The sequence below is a fragment of the Phocoena phocoena genome, chromosome 3, assembly GCF_963924675.1.
Source record: "Phocoena phocoena chromosome 3, mPhoPho1.1, whole genome shotgun sequence".
NCBI classification, from domain to species: domain Eukaryota; kingdom Metazoa; phylum Chordata; class Mammalia; order Artiodactyla; family Phocoenidae; genus Phocoena; species Phocoena phocoena.
In genome coordinates, this window is record NC_089221.1 from 155,814,229 (window position 1) to 155,830,473 (window position 16,245).

At 42.7% G+C, this 16,245-nt stretch overlaps 1 protein-coding gene across 1 annotated transcript in view; it reads left to right on the plus strand.

The window, feature by feature from the left end:
• Positions 1 to 16,245, plus strand: part of MRNIP (MRN complex interacting protein) — a 17,719-nt gene continuing 1,474 nt past the window's right edge. The window contains exons 1-7 of the mRNA XM_065873141.1: positions 1 to 66; positions 2,133 to 2,192; positions 8,164 to 8,252; positions 12,423 to 12,498; positions 13,762 to 13,919; positions 15,179 to 15,266; positions 15,541 to 15,642. Coding sequence (XP_065729213.1) covers positions 1 to 66; positions 2,133 to 2,192; positions 8,164 to 8,252; positions 12,423 to 12,498; positions 13,762 to 13,919; positions 15,179 to 15,266; positions 15,541 to 15,642 — 639 coding nt within the window. The remainder of the gene's footprint in view (positions 67 to 2,132; positions 2,193 to 8,163; positions 8,253 to 12,422; positions 12,499 to 13,761; positions 13,920 to 15,178; positions 15,267 to 15,540; positions 15,643 to 16,245) is intronic.

Below are 16,245 nucleotides of genomic sequence, written 5' to 3' on the forward strand. Positions count from 1 at the left end.
ATGGCGCCTCCGCAGCGGGTTAGGGTGTTGCGGTGCTCCTGTTGCCGCCTCTTCCAGGCGCACCAGGTGGGGCCTCCTCCTCCTCAGAGCACGGGGATGGCGGGCAGGACGAGGTGGGGTCGCTGGGGGGTCCAGACCTCCTCCCCCAGGCTGGGCGAGGTCTCGTGCGGTTGCGGGGTGTATCTGGGTCCCGGACAAATGACGATGTCTGTCCTGAGAACTAGGTTTTATTGATGTCGCTTCTCGATAACGTTGTTCTGGGCTTTTTTCGTTTTTTGCTTGGTGGTTGTAAGATTCGCAGAAACCAGCCAATGGTTTCTGCCGAGGCGGCCTCGTGAATTCTATCTGGCCGGTGGTCGGGCACACCAGGTTGAGGGTAGAGGATAGCCTCCTTTATGCAGAGCCTAGCCCCCAAAATGGCTCCTTCTTCATTTAAATACAAGGGAAATGATAGTTTTAAAAGCTGAGGCACGACTGGGCACCCCTGCTGGCACTCTTTGGCTCTGACCGTAGTGAGGGCCTCGACGCCTATTCAGAGTGTAAATAATCTCGCACCTTTAAACAGGATAATCGAAGTTTCTAAAACGTAATGCTTCCCTGACTCAAAACGTAAAATAGGGGATGTCACTTAACCTGTTCTTTCCTGAATCACGTTCCGTCTCCCTGCTTGATGCCGTCAAGGTTGTCATTGTATCCGCTTCTGGTAGTCCCCTGCTAATCTGCTGTGCCCTGAAGAAGGGTAGCATCAAATTGCATACAAAATGTATGTACAAACATACAAAATATATGTTTAAAAGCCAGTAAGAGGCTGGGTATGCACCTGTAAGTTCGCTGTGACTTTGTAAGGGTCATTTTAGGGGCTTAGAAACTTTTTACTTCATTTTTTTGGTTCTAGGAGTTGAGAATAAATGGGAATCATTTCCACTTTTAAATTATTATATATATAATGTAGTTCGTGTTCTCATGGTCACTTTCAACTCTGAAAAGTGATTTGAAGCCAAGTGGGAAAAGAGGGTTAACAGTTTAATTCCAAGTCGGCTGTGTATCAGGCAGTTTCACACATCTCATTTAATTTCAACAGCTTCTGAATTCTGTATCTTCATTCCCCAGAGCTAGCCAGTTACTGTGTGTCCTTCCAGAGCTTTTATTATTTTTTAATGCATTTCTTACTTGCCTATGTACCTGTAGAAGATACACAGTATTTTTATGGTGTTTGAAGGTAGATGCTGAGAAGTAGAATCTTAGGATATACCCACTTAAATTTGTAATAGATGCTGCTTGTCCTCCTTAGAATCCTTTTAGGTACTTCCCCAAAAGCCCTGATGGTTTTTGTATTAGGATCATATTAATCATGTTAATTTTTATGAATCAACCGAGACATCTTTGTGATGTTAAGCATGGCATTTCATTCCGTCTCTTAAAACAGTTTTGGTGCCCCTTGATAACATTTTCTTTGTTGCCTTTACAAATGGATTTATTTCTTTAATTATCTCTTCTAAGTAGATATTTGCTTATAAGCTATATTAATTTTTGAAGATATATTAATTTTCTACCTAGCCCCTATATTAGATTGTCTTACTGGTTTTAGTAGTTTTTCATTTAGTTATCTTGAGTTTTAAAGAAAGAAATCATATCATCCATAAATAAGGATAGGTTTTTTTCCTTTCCATTTTCATACCTCTTGCTATGTCCTCTTTTCCAATTCCATCAGTTAGTACATCCAGAAAAAAGTGGTAAATAATAGTGCAGATCCTTGACTTGTTCTTGACTTTCATGGGAATGCTGGTGGTGATTCTGCAGCTTTAGAGCTAGATATAAGGCATTTTATTATGTTAAGAGAGAATCCATCTAGTCAGATTTATCAAGAGTTGAAATATCATGGAATTTTTTTTTGAGAATCACATATAGTAGAGATCTAATTTGATTTTGTTTCATATGGATAGCCAGTTTTCCAGAACCACTTATTAAATAGTCTCTTCTTTCTTCACCTTTATAATATACTAAATTTTCATACATGTGTTGGTTTGTTTCTGGACTCTTTATTCTTTTCCACTGATCTCTTTATTATTTCTGATCTAGTTCCACCTGTTTCAAATAATTACTTTAGCTATAATTCTGAAATTTCATTGTAGGTGAAAAAGAGTCTCAAATGGACATGCAAAGCTTGTGGAGAGAAGCAGTCATTTTTGCGGGTGAGTCCCAAGCAGCAAAGTGTCTAATACCCATACCAGGAAGCAGGTGGGACCCAGCCCTGCGGAAACATATTTCTCACGGAACCCAGTGTTCCATTATTGGCTCAAGTTCATTGGATATAGCGCTCCTGCTCCCTAAGATCATCTTCCTTCAGGAAGCGAAATGAATGGAGCAGTGCCTGGAAAGTTACCTTCCTTTTTTTATTCAGTCAGTAAGTATTTACTGAGTAACTTCTGCATGCAGGCATGGGACACAATGGAAGGTAAGACCATGTTGTTAATTGCCTTCACCGATCTGCTGTTGTGGAACAGGATGAGAAACTAAAACACACACATGTAATTTAAAACTAGACTGAGCAAAATGAGAGGAAAGTACAGGGGTCTGTAAGAAGATAACTGAGTAATCAGACCTAACTGGGGACGGGCAGACAGCTGTTGGTAGATGCAGGGGTATGAGAGGGGCCAGGCAGGTTGTGAAGGTAGTCAGGAGATGAAAGAGCATGTGGACTGAGGGGAGCATGTTGTAAATGCTCTTATTAGCCCAGTTTTTTCACCCAGCATCACAGTTCTTTTCAAGTCCATACTTAGCGACCCACTTGATCTCTATCACAGGGTCCTCATTGAGCCCCTTGTTCACCTGCTCCAGCCCTTGATGCCACCTCTCCAGCCTCATCTCATCATTCTCCTCTTTCAGCCATAGGGGCTTTTCCTTCTGACCTTGAAACAATCCAAATCTGCTTCCCTCTTAGGGCCTTTGTGCTCATTGTTGGGGCTTCCCCTAGTTAATCTCATTACCCTGATCAGAAATATAGGCAAGTATGTTTATGTGAGTATTGTCCATCTGAGACTGTAAATTCCATGGGAAGAGAGGGTTTGCCTATTTTACTTATATACCCTTTTTTAAAAAATTGAAGTATAGTTGATTTACAATATTATGTTAGTATCAGGTGTATAGCAAAGTGATTCAGTTATACATATTTTTTTTCTTATTTTCCATTATAGTTTATTATAAGAAATGGAATGTAGTTCCCTGTGCTATACAGTAAATCCTTGTTGTTAATCTATTTTATATAGTGTGTATCTGTTAATCCCATACTCCTAATTTTTTTTTTTTTTTTTTTCCATACTCCTAATTTATTCCTCTCTCCCTCTTCCCCTTTTGGTAACCATAAGTTTATTTTCTATGTCTGTGTGTTTCTGTTTTGTAAATAAATTCACCTGTATTATTTTTTTAGATTCAACATATAAGTGATATCATATAATATTTGTCTTTGTCTGACTTGCTTCACTTAATACGATACACTCTGGGTCCATCCTTGTTGTTGCAAATGGCAATATTTCATTATTTTTTATGGCTAATATTCCATTATATATGTGTGTGTGTGTGTGTGTCTATACACACACACACACATACATACACGCCATATCTTCTTTATCCACTCATCTGTTGATGGACACTTATATACCCTTTTTTGTATGTTTTGCTGATGTACTCTTGGCACCTAGCACAGTGCCTGTCACATAGTCATTGCTTGCTCAAGTAATGTTTGTTGAATGAGTTAAGTGACAAACCCCACACTGATGGGCATTTAGGTTGATTTTAGTTTTCATTGTTATGAACAACTCTGCAATGAAGCTTCTTAAAAATACCTCTTTCTTCACTTGACCAATTATTTCCTTAGGACAAATTCCTAGAAGTTAAATCAGAGGAATTCTTTTGACCAAGGTTCTTCTAGTTACAAATAATAGGAAAAAAACACTGCAGTAAAATTTAAAATGTACTGGCAAGGTAATGGGGTATCTTGGGGGGATCCAAGGAAGGAGCTTCATTCTTGACCCCTTGAAGAACCAACCCCAAGAACTGAAAAGCTGCCAACAACACAAGCATCATCTTTTCCCTCCCTTCTCCTCCCTTCACCCAGTTTCTCCCTATACCTTCCTCCCTCTCTCCCTATCTCCTCTCCTTCCCTTCCTCTCTGTTCCCAGTTCAAAGTAACATACTCCACTCACAGACCACAGAATCTCATTTCAAACCAACTGGAATAGCTGAGTCCCAATTATAAACTCCTGGGAGAAACAGTCTGATTGACCTGGTTGATTCAGATGTCCACCACTGGTCCAGTCAGTTGGGATGGGTGGGAGTGGGGACAATTTGGTCATCTGTCAGTAAGTGTAGCTGCTGAGGCCTACCTTGAGATTGGGTCTCAGAAGGCAGGGGCTGGCTCATAGCTAGTGACTTCTGCTTGTTTTAGATGTCAGCATGTATTTCTGAATTCCTGAGGAAGCTTTGCCTTCCTCTCAGCACCCCCATGCTTGTGCAGTGGTATATGGCTTATGACTGGCTAGGCCACAGTAATGAACAGACACCAAAATTGTGGTGGCTTAACGCAATAGAAGTTGTTTCTCTTGCTCTTGTAACACTCCTGGGAGAGATTGAGATCAGCAGGACAGCTGTCCTCGGTATGGTCATCCGGGGACCGAGGCACCTGTAATCTTGAGGTTCTGTTATTCCCTGAGGCTTGTCTCCCACTGCCTCTTGCCCCGCAAAGGAGCAAGATCAGGGAGGAGCTACCCAGGAAGGATCTGGAAGTGGCTTACATTCCACTGGGAAGAACCTAGTCTCATGGCCACACCTGACTGCAAGGAAGGCTGGAAAATGTAGTCTAGTCTGCTCCCAGATGAGGGGAGAATGCATTTCAGTATTCAGGCAGCAGTCTCTGCTATGCAGGAGAGCATGCACCCTACCAGTTATGCCAGACATAAGTTGTCAGTCATTTTAGAATTTTGTTTTTCAATTTATTGTGTGGATGTATAGTTGAGTTACAATGTTGTGCTAATTTCTGTTGCGCAGCAAAGTGATTCAGTTTTTTATTTACATATGTGTGTGTGTGTGTGTGTGTGTGTATATATACATACACACACACACACATACACATCCTTTTTCATATTTTTTTCCATTATGGTTTATCACAGAATATTGAATGTAGTTCCCTATGCTATACAGTAAGGCCTTGTTGTTTATCCATTCTATATATAATAGTTTGCATCGCTAATCCCAAACTCCCAATCCATCCCTCCCCCAGCCCACTCCCTCTTGGCAACCATAAGTCAGTTATCAGTCTTTTTAAACTTTGCCTTTCCCCTCTCCAGTTCCTTTCCTCCCATTCTCACTTGAACTTTCCCCAGACGGAATTTCACTCCCCACCAGTCCACTAAAATTGCTCATGTCAAAGTCAGCAGTGGTCTCTGTGTTGCTAAAAATAATGGTTGGTTCTTAATCCTCAAGTGACTTGACTTATTGGTGGCATTTGTCAGAGTTTGTCACTTCCTCCTCCTTGAAGCATTGTCTTCACTTGTACTTCTAGTCATCCTGCTCCTGGTTTTCCTCCTATCTTCCTGGCTGTGTTTCAATCCTCTTTGCTAGTTTTTTCCCATCTCCTCATCTTCTAAACCTTAGAGTGCTCTGGCACTCAGTTTTTGGACCTCTTGTCTAGCTACACTCATTCCCTTGGTCATCTGAGATGAGACAATCTGACAATTCTCAAATGTCCATCTCAGACCCCAGACCTGCCCCTGAACTTGTGTATGCTTCCAACCACTTACCGCTCTCCTGGATATCTAAGAGGCATCCCAAACCTGTATCCCAAAACGAAGCCCTCACCTTACCCTCACCAACCTGCTCTTCCCACAGTCATCCCCAACTCTTAAGTGCCAAGTCCCTCTTTCTAGTTGTTTGGACTAAAAACCTTGAACTCATCCCTGACTTCTCTTTTTCTTTTACACTCTTCATCTGACCCATCAGCAAATTTTGTCAGCCCTACCTTCAGGATATACCCAGACTGTGCCCACTTGCTACCACAGTGGTCTGAGTTGCCTCAGTATTTGCTGCAACCTCCTGACTGGTCACCTGCTTCTGCCATACAGTCTTAGCACCACAGCTGCAGGGTCCTACTGAAACATATGCAAGATCATGTCAGACCTCCCAGGTTAGAGCAACATTCATGCTCCTACAGACAGGGCCAGGTTGGGGCAGGGGACCCCTTTTCAAAAGCAGGGAAAAAAATGCTATTAAAGGTACTAGAATATTAAGCTTTTCCTTTCTTTCATGGTCTCCTGACTTTTCCTGATGTCTTTTATTTACTAGTTTTAAAATTTACTATTTAATATCTTCCTGTGTCAAGAAAAACTAACATTTAAAATTGTGCAACACCATTTATATTGTGCAACACCAGTTATAAATGCAAAGAGCATTTAGTACATATGTGGAACATATGCAGAATAATATAAGAGCATTTGGTGTATACGTAGAATCATCAAAATTGCACAATTTGTATTTTGTAGCTCATACATGCCTACATATTTCATTCCTACCAGAACAGTGGAGATGTTGCACAAAATTAACTATTTTTACTTCACTGCTTGATACACGCACATTCTACCCATACTCTCAACCTTTAGCTCACTGATGAGTAAGGAAGTACTGAGAGGAAAAGGAACTGGGAAAGATTGCCCTATCTTTCACTTTTTTTTCTGTGTTATTATTTTCAGCATAGGCTATTCCAGGGAGGTAACAGGAGTAAGAAAAGATATGACACGTTTCCTTGGTTGTTCATGTTTTTTAGAATACCCTTGCCTCCTTTCTGCAACTGAAGCAAGTTCTGATTCCAGTGGAAAGCCTGGCCTATCAGGCTGAGGTTGCCCCCCACGTACTTTTGTTGTACTTTACTTTGTGTTGCTGTAAAGAAAGTTCTAATGAGGAAAAAAATAAGTAATATATGTTCTCTTTTTGGGGAAAAAAAAAAGACTTGTACACACCATCTGAACTTGGAGTCTCACTGAACTCCCACACCTTGTGAGTTCACTGCAATTCTGTGCTCCTCAGTCATCAGGCATGCTGTATGTAAAAGCAGTGACGAGAAACAGTGGACACATTTGGTGTCCACGACTCACAAACATGCTTCATTATCTCATCAGACTTTACTTACACAATACAAGTTCAATGATTATTAAGAATTTCAAGATGGAGACAGCAGAGCAGATCTCATGCCTATAAGGCTGACTCTGCCTGTAACGGGGCCTACACTCTCAAACCTCATCTCCTACCATCTTCCCCCTAGACCATTCAGCTCCAGCCACTTGGCCTCCTCACCGTTCCTCCAAAATGCCAGGCTCAGGGTCTTTGCACTCCTTTCCGTTTCATTGCTTCTGCTGAATGTTCTTCCCCTATGTATCTACATGGCTTGTTTCTGCCTATCTTCCTCTTTTGTGCTCAGATGTCACCCTCTCAGTGATCCACTCCTTGACTTCTTGAACACACATATAAAATTGTCTACTGTGTCCACACTCTGCCCCACCCCGCTTCATTGCCTTACTTTCCTCAGAAGCACTTCTCACCATCTGATGGACATATAGGTGACTTATGTGCTTATTATCTGTCTATTCTCACTACAGTGTGAGCTCCATAATGACAGTAGTGTTTGTCCATTCCTGTATTGTGTTGTCCTTACCTAGTTCAGGGCCTGGCACATAATAGGTGCTTAATAAATATTTATTGAACAAATGAGTGACTGCTAAGTGAAAAAATGTATCTCATCTATTTTATATTATTTTGATTATGAATGAGTGAGGTGTATCATTTCATATGTTTATTGGCAATTTGCGTTACTTCTCTTCTGAATTTCTTATGTTCATTAACCAATTTGTGTGGGATTTTGGGTTGAGTTTAGCTTTGATATATAAAGTTCAGGGTGATGGTGGGCAGCCAGATAGACTGAAACTATTAGTCCCTGAGACTGTTAGTTTGTAAATCACTGCAGAAACAGCAATCATTGTTTGGGTTCCTGCATGGTGCTTTGGGCCTTGCGAAGTACAGTTTTATCCTCCCTGGGTTGCAGCTCTAATGGATCTATTTCTCAGCATTCTATCAACACTTTTTAAACTTGATATTTTTGTTTGTTTGTTTGTTTCTCAGGCTTACGGTGAGGGCTCTGGTGCTGACTGTAGACACCATGTCCAAAAATTAAATCTGCTGCAGGGACAGATTTCAGAGATGTCACTCAGGTATAGTAATTTGAGGGAGGCATGGTTATCTTGCCCTGTTTTTATCTTGATTGGATGGTGGAAGTCTATGACGGAGAAATTCCTTAGAGTTCCATGTCTTACAATATGGCAATTAGATATTGAACAATCTTCCCACTGAAATTAATTTAAAATGCCAGCCACCGTTTTTTGTTTTTTGGTGTTTTTTTTTTGCGGTACGCAGGCCTCTCACTGCTGTGGCCTCTCCCGTTGCGGAGCACAGGCTCCGGACGTGCATGCTCAGCGGCCATGACTCACGGGCCCAACCGCTCCGTGGCATGTGGGATCCTCCCGGACCGGGGCACGAACCCGTGTCCCCTGCATCGGCAGGCGGACTCTCAGCCACTGCGCCACCAGGGAAGCCCCCAGCCACAATATTTTAAGTGCACTGAAGAGATGACAAGAAGGTAAGTAACCATCAGAGGCCAAAAATGAAGCAAAAGCCAAAATCCAGAGAATAAGCAGCTGGGCTGCTGAGGCAATTGAAACCTGTTGCCCTTCAGCTTCCATGCATCTGGGAGGGAAGCAGGAGACAAAGACAAAGCCGAGGGTCTGTTCACTGTGGGAAGGTCCATAGGAGACCACCACATAAAGCTGAGTCCCCAAAGGACTACACCCTCAGCATTCAAATGAACTAGAAATGCACCCCCTCCATAGCAGGGACCCAGCCTGTGTTGACCTTGGCACTGACTGAAGAAGGGAAATACTGCTCCAGGATTTTATAAGCACAAGGAATCTGTCACATGGCCTTTAAGCCTTTTACACGTGCTGTGTGAAAAGTCTCAAGCTGAGAGCTTATTTTTAAATTGTCCCAGGAACAGAGGTAAATGCAGCTCCTTTTTGGAGCAGTACATCTTCAACCCAGGTATCAAAGAATTCCCACATATAAAGTTCCAAGGAGCATATACCCAAAGTTAAAAATCATTTAACTTAAGGAAGTATGTCACCATGAGCAAAAGACAGCAGAAATGACAGAAAAGTCAGACCCAAAAAGAGTTCAGAATACATAATATTTCATGTTTAATATATTTAATGAAATTAAAAGAGGGGGGTTGCTAATATGAGGAGCAAGAGACTTTTAAAAATAACCAGTTTTTTAAAAAAAACAAAAAGTTTGTAGAAATGAAAAGTATAGTCATTGAAATTAAAAGTTTAGTGGACCATTAAACAGATCAAGTGCAACTGAAGAGAGAATTAGTGAAATGGAAGACCAATCTGAAGAAATTAATCACAGTGCAGCACAGAAAGACAAAAAGGTGGAAAATATAAGTTCAGAGACATGAAGGATACAGAGAAGAGTTCCAGCAGGAGATAATAAAGAGAAGGGGACAAAGGCAATATTTGCAGGGAAATGAACAGAACATTTTCCAGAATCAAAGGGCTTACATTCTTAGATTAAGGAAACACAGTCTAGATGAAAACATTGTGTATGTAGGAAATCCTAATGAGCCTATCTATACAAAAGCTACTAGAACTAATAAGTTAATTTAGTAAGATCACAAGGATACATGGTCAACATACAAAACTAAATTTTATTTTTATATAAATGCAGTGAACAGTTGGAAAATAATTTTAAAAATCAAATACCATTTATAATACCATCAAAAAATAAAGGGGCTTCCCTGGTGGCACAGTGGTTGAGAGTCTGCCTGCCAATGCAGGGGACACAGGTTCGTGCCCCGGTCCGGGAAGATCCCACATGCCGCGGAGCGGCTGGGCCTGTGAGCCATGGCTGCTGAGCCTGCGCGTCCGGAGCCTGTGCTCCACAATGGGAGAGGCCACAACAGTGAGAGGCCTGCATACCGCAAAAGAAATAAAAAATAAAAAAATAATAAAATGAAATAAAATACATAGGGATAAACATAACCCAAAAATATGCAAGAAATTTTCAGTAAAAACTATAAAACATTGCTGAGAGAAATTAAAGAAGATCTAAATGAAGAAATATGACACGTTCATGGATTGGAAAACTCAATATTGTTAAGATGTCAGTTCATCCTAAATTGATCTGTAGAGTCTGCCATTAGGTTCCAATCAAAATTCCAGCAGTTTTGGGTTTTTTTTTTAAGAAATTGACAAACTGATCCTAAAATTTATATAGAAATGCAATTGCCAAAACAATGCTGATAAAGAACAAAACTGGAGGACTTCTACAGCCTGATTTCAAGATTCACTATAACACTATAGCAATCAAGATTATAGTGTGATTTTGGTGAAAGACTAGATATATAGATAACATCAGAAGGCAAATGAAGGAACTTCCCTGGTGGTCCAGTGGTAAAGAATCCGCCTTATGCAGGGGACATGGGTTTGATCCCTGGTCAGGGAACTAAGATCCCACATGCCGTGGGACAGCTGAGCCTGTGCACCACAACTACTGAGCTCACACGCCTCAACTAGAGAGCCTGTGTGCTGCAAACTACAGAGCCTACATGCCCTTGAACCTGCGCGCCACAGCTAGAGAAGAGAAAACACACACACCACAACTAGAGAGAAGCCCACGTGCCACAACTGAGACCCAACACAGCCAAAAATAAATAAAATAAATAGATTCAATGAAGGATGAAAGAAAAGGCAAGTGAATAAACAAATAGTGGTATTTCCGTACAATAGAATACTACTCAGCAACAAAAACAACATGGGCAAACCTCAAAAACATTGCTAAGTGAAAGAAATCAGACACAAAAGACCACATACTATAGGGATGAGTGGTATTCTGGGGAGGGGGAATCACCTACAAAGGCATATAAGGGAACCTTGGGGTGATGACAATTTTCTATATCTTGCTAATTATATCTCAATAAATTTTTTTTCTATATCTTGATGGGAGTAATTCAAAGATAAAATTTACCAAACTCATCTAATTGTACACTTAAATTGTTACATTTTAGTGTATATTAATTATAAATTATACCTCAATAAGTTAATTTTAAAAGACAAAAAAAATCTGCCCTTAGACACAACAACATAATGAAATTGCAGAACATGAAAGACAAAGGGAAGAGTTGAAAAGTAGCTGGAGAGAAGAGAGATCACCTACACAAGAACAGTAGACACCCAGCTTCTCAGGGGTAACATTAGAAGTGAGAAGACAGACCATTAACCTTCATATTGCTGAGAGATGTTCTGGAGTTGATGGAGTTGAGTTCCTGAATCATAGTACGGTGAGCAGAGTTCTGGCTAGTAGCTGGTAGGACACTGCTCAGCTGGACATTGGAGTATCGACCATGTGGCACGGTAGGCAGTTCATATGCGTGATCTTATTTCATCTTCCTCATCACCCTGTGAGGATAATTGGCTTCTGTTTACAGATGAAGAAACTGAAGTAGAGGTGCCCACATTTGGTAGAGTTGGGGTTCTCATTGTAGTTCTCTAGAGAGAGCTCCAATCTGATCATGTGATGTAACAACCCTGTCTGACATGGGTGGATGTGGCTTTGGTGCTAACCTTCAGTCCTTGCACTATGAATGTTTTCACTGGCCATCCAGCCCTACTCGAGGCTGCAAAGGTTCCAGCTCCTCAGTCTGCTTTATGTGGTAAAACAGCCCTGCTGTCCCTGGGAGGCTGGATGAAGTCACTATGACACATCAAGCTCAGTAAAATGCCTTCTCTTGTAGTGTTTGAGATATAATACAACTGTAAAGACACTCATATGACCCTATGCAATGGGGACATCTCCATTGCTAATGGGAGGGACTCTGTGCTGTCAGAGTTCAGCTGACATTAGTCTCTGTGTTCAGGCACTGAGCAGGGCACATGCACACGTATTGTCTTATTTATCTTCACAGTGACCCTTGCAATATTATCCCCATTTGTAAATAAGGAAACTGGGATACAGTGATATACCCAGAATCACAGTCAGTGACAGCCAGTCATTGGCAAAGCCATGATGCAAACTCTGGTCCTCTGGGTTAAGAGTGCCACTTCTGCCCTGTGTCACTTTTCCTCTTGCTCCAAGTAACAGATGGTCCCTCTGCCTTCTGAACTGCTGGAAGATTACAAATCACATCAAAACAACAGAGATAAGTTCTAAGTTCCCCTAAACAGGCTTTGATATCCACATCAAGTTCGTGCATCTTGCCGTTCCCATCTTCATTGTCCTTCATCTTCCTGGTCATTTTACAAAAGACAACTGTACAATCTTTCCCTAAGGTCTCTGGAAGAATCCATAAATGCCGATGAGGAGGAAGATGCATGTCCTCGGCAGGCTGTGCCTGCAAGCCTGCAGGTAAGCCAGCAGCACCATCTCGGCCCAGATGCCTGAGCCAGCTCTGTCACAGAGGGGGGTTCCATTTATTCATTCATTCCTCATTTCTTCAGCAAACGCTTGTTGATGTTACCGAATGATGAGCACTTGGCTTAAAGCTACAGGGAACTCAAAAATGAATAAACCTATCCCTTTCATATGTGTGGAGACAGCAGTGTAAAATAATTACAATACTGTGAAAAGAGCTTTTTCTTCTGGCCGCTTGGTGAATTCTTCTGAACTTAGCTTGAACTTCACCTCCTGTGCTTCTCCCCTTGTCCCACAGCACTCTCAGTGCACTTGTGGTAGGGAAGGCATGCTGTTGTAAAGTGCCTGGGTTTCCATGTTCCCTTTCTCCAGACTGAGCCCCACAGCAGGGCTCACATCCAGTTGTTCATTCCCAGGGCCTGGTTAAAGTAGGTACTCAAACAGTGTTTGGATGGGCAGTTGCATGTAAGAGCTTGAGTGACTGAGTAGGTGACGCCATTGGTACATCCAAGATGCCATGGGTACACGGAACACTGTGTCCTGCCAGGGACGGGGGGGAGTGGGAACAACTGACAGGCTCCCTGGCAGAGCCCCACCTCTGCTCACAGAATCACACTGGCAACGCCCGCTTTCCAGGTGCTCTTCATATTTTTATTACATCAATAAATAGGGGAGATGCTGGTAAGCACACTAACACATCAGCTCTTGCGCATTTGGGTCTATACTTCCAGTTTCTTTACTTACAGACTTAATCTTTCATCATTCCTTCTGTAAGAAACACTTGTTTGCATCCTGGAATTTTCACTTACATCATATCTTCTATGTTGCTATATAGCTTTCAATTCTTTTCATTTCTAAAAAGTACCTACAGAATATAGTGGATATGACAATATTTATTCCCTTCTTATTGGGCATTTAGGATGTTCGCAAACTTTTGCTACTATAAATATTTGCTATTATTTGTAACACTTTGAACATCTTTATGCCTTTGTCTTCATTTGGAACTACTGGGCCAGGGAGTGTGGACATTTGCAAAGTTCTTGGTAAAGTTCTTGTGACCTGCAGCTTTCCCAAAGTGTGTGCCAGTGTGCTCCAGTCAAGATATCTGTCTCCCATTACCTTCCAATCAAATTCCTTTGCTGGTGACAGTGTAGACATGGGTCCTGAGGCCCTTAGGCCTCACAGTTGCACTGGAGATTTTCAGTAAAGGTGTCTGCTTTCCAACTCTGAGAATAAACTTACTTCCCAATCCTGTAGGAAAAACTCCAGCCCTCAAAGAACCGCTGGCTGAAGTATCTGGAAAGGGACTCCAAAGAACTGCAGCTGGAAGAAGGAGGAATGTGTTTCAACAGACAGCCCTCATCCAAGAGAGAGAAGCCAGACCCTCCCTTCAGTACAGGCCTGCCTAGAAAAAGGTGCCAAGCTAGTAGCTAATCCAGCCCTCACCCATGCCCACCTTGCTGACCTATGGTTGGGGGTACTGACGAGCAGCTTCCTGTGGTCAGCAGGAAGCCTGACGGATGTGAGCCAGCAGGCGCCATCACCGCAGGCCCTCTGGCGTGGCCAGGTACCAGGTGCAGCCAGTGCAGAGGTGAGGGCTAGGCAGGATTCCAGTGGGGGTGCCTTTTATGATGCTCACTGAATTCTGAACATCTAGACTGCACTGACCTCAGGGAAGAGCTTAAGGGCAAGGTTGAGAAAGTGAAGTGGGGCCAGAGAAGCCGACAGGCCTGGGAACCTTTAGCTGAGAGCAGGAAAGACCTGACTTTCATGGGTCTCTTCTCCAGTCTTAATCTGCATTTCAGTGAGCTTTCTTTTTTTTTTTTTTGAAGATTTATTTATTTATTTTTGGCTGCATCTGGTCTTGGATGCAGCACTCGGGATCTTCACTGAGGCATGCAGGATCTTTCATTGTGGCACCCAGGCCCTTCATTGTGGTGCACGGGCTTCTCTCTAGTTGTGGCATGTGGGTTTTCTCTTCTTTATTTGCAGCATGCAGGTTTTCTCTCTGTAGTTGTGGCGCACAGGCTCCAGGGTGTGTGGTCTCTGTAGTTGTGGCGTGTGGGTTCCAGAGTGCGTGGGCTCTGTAGTTTGCAGCGTGTGAGCTCAGTACTTGTGGCGTGCGGGCCTACTTGCCCCATGGCACATGGGGTCCTAATTCCTGTGTCCCCTGCATTGGAAGGCGGATTCTTTACCACTGGACCACCAGGGAAGTCCCTCAGTGAGTTTTCTGAGAGACTGCCTCATCTAGATTAGGATGGCTCTTCCAGGGCAGATGCTATTGGGAGGTAGATTCCAGTTCAGAATAAGAACTTTCTAGCAACTACAAGCTATAGAGCAGAGAAATTGACTGCCTTAGATGTCATTAGACAACCTGTTGTTGGCAGTGGGACAGAAGCTGAGCAGCCAGTTGGGAAGCTATAAGGGATGGCAAGGTCCCTACCTGTGCTAGGTGTCAGACCAGGTGACCACCAAGTCAGACTAAGGGTCACTGCTCAATGGTAGAACTGGGTTTTTTTTTTTAATTTTTATTGAAATATAGTTGATTTACAATGTTGTGTTAATTTCAGGTGTACAGCAAAGTGATTCCGTTTATTTATATATATCTCTTTTTGAGATTCTTTTCCATTGTAATTACAAGACTGGATTCTTGACAGCACTTTTCCTCTGCCAGGAAATGGAGCCAGAGCACAGTCCAGCCTCCATGCAGCCCTAATATCCAGGACTCCAGAAACTGTGAGGTCACCTTGAAGTCCCTGAAGGTCAGTGATTGAGGACAGTGTCCCAGTGGCCATTGAGCAGACGCAGGATTTTTAAATTGTTTTGTGGACAATTAAAGTATCAGACTTACATCCCCTAAAAGCCCAACTTCCCGCATGGGTGTCTTGTTTTCTGTGTCTTAAGCCAACTCCTTTCTCTGGCCTGCACTGTTTCCCTGCCACGCTCCTCCTGTCACTGATGTTAACTCGGGGTCAGAAGGGCAGCTTGATGCCTTGGAGGCAATCAAGGTTGATCAGTAGGGCTTTTCTGCATCAGGACCGTTCCCTTCATTCTGCATGGAGTACCGGGTCTTTGTCAGACTGTTCAGCTTGGGACCTGCCCTGGGTTTCTGAGGAACTGTCACCTTCATTTATCCAGGTGGGTTCTTGTGCATTTGAGGCACTCTCTTCACCTAGGACCTGCTCTTGTTCCTGATGCTTCAAACCTAGACCTTCCAGGCCGCAGAATGCAGGTTTTGCTTTATGCCACAGGCACCCAGGCAGAGGAACTCTGCCAAGCATTTGTCACTGCCATGCCCCAACATAGGCCAGGGTCGTCCTGGCCGGCTTCAGACAGTAGTGGAGAGTGCCCGTCCAAAGCCAAGAGGCAGTGATCAAACCCTGGTGTTGCTACTAACTAGCTATGTGACCCCCAGGTAAGGATGTGGCCCTGAATCTCTAAATTATAATGAGTGTGACAGTTACTGATGTACCAGTCCCAGGGCTAAACATTTTTTATGCACTAATTCTTACCACAAGCCTGTTTTGTTTTGAAGGTGAAGAACTAAGGCTGGTGAAGGTTCAGTTGAGGTCACAGCAAATCAGTGGCAGAGCTGGCAGTCTCGAATCACTAACAACTGCCCACAGAGCCTCTTCCATACTGCCTGGGGGTGGTGATGCAGGGTCCCTCCTGTCATTGCTTGCAAATTCCTTTGTAGGCAGTGAAATCCAATTTTTTTTTTTTTTTAACTTTAGAATTTTT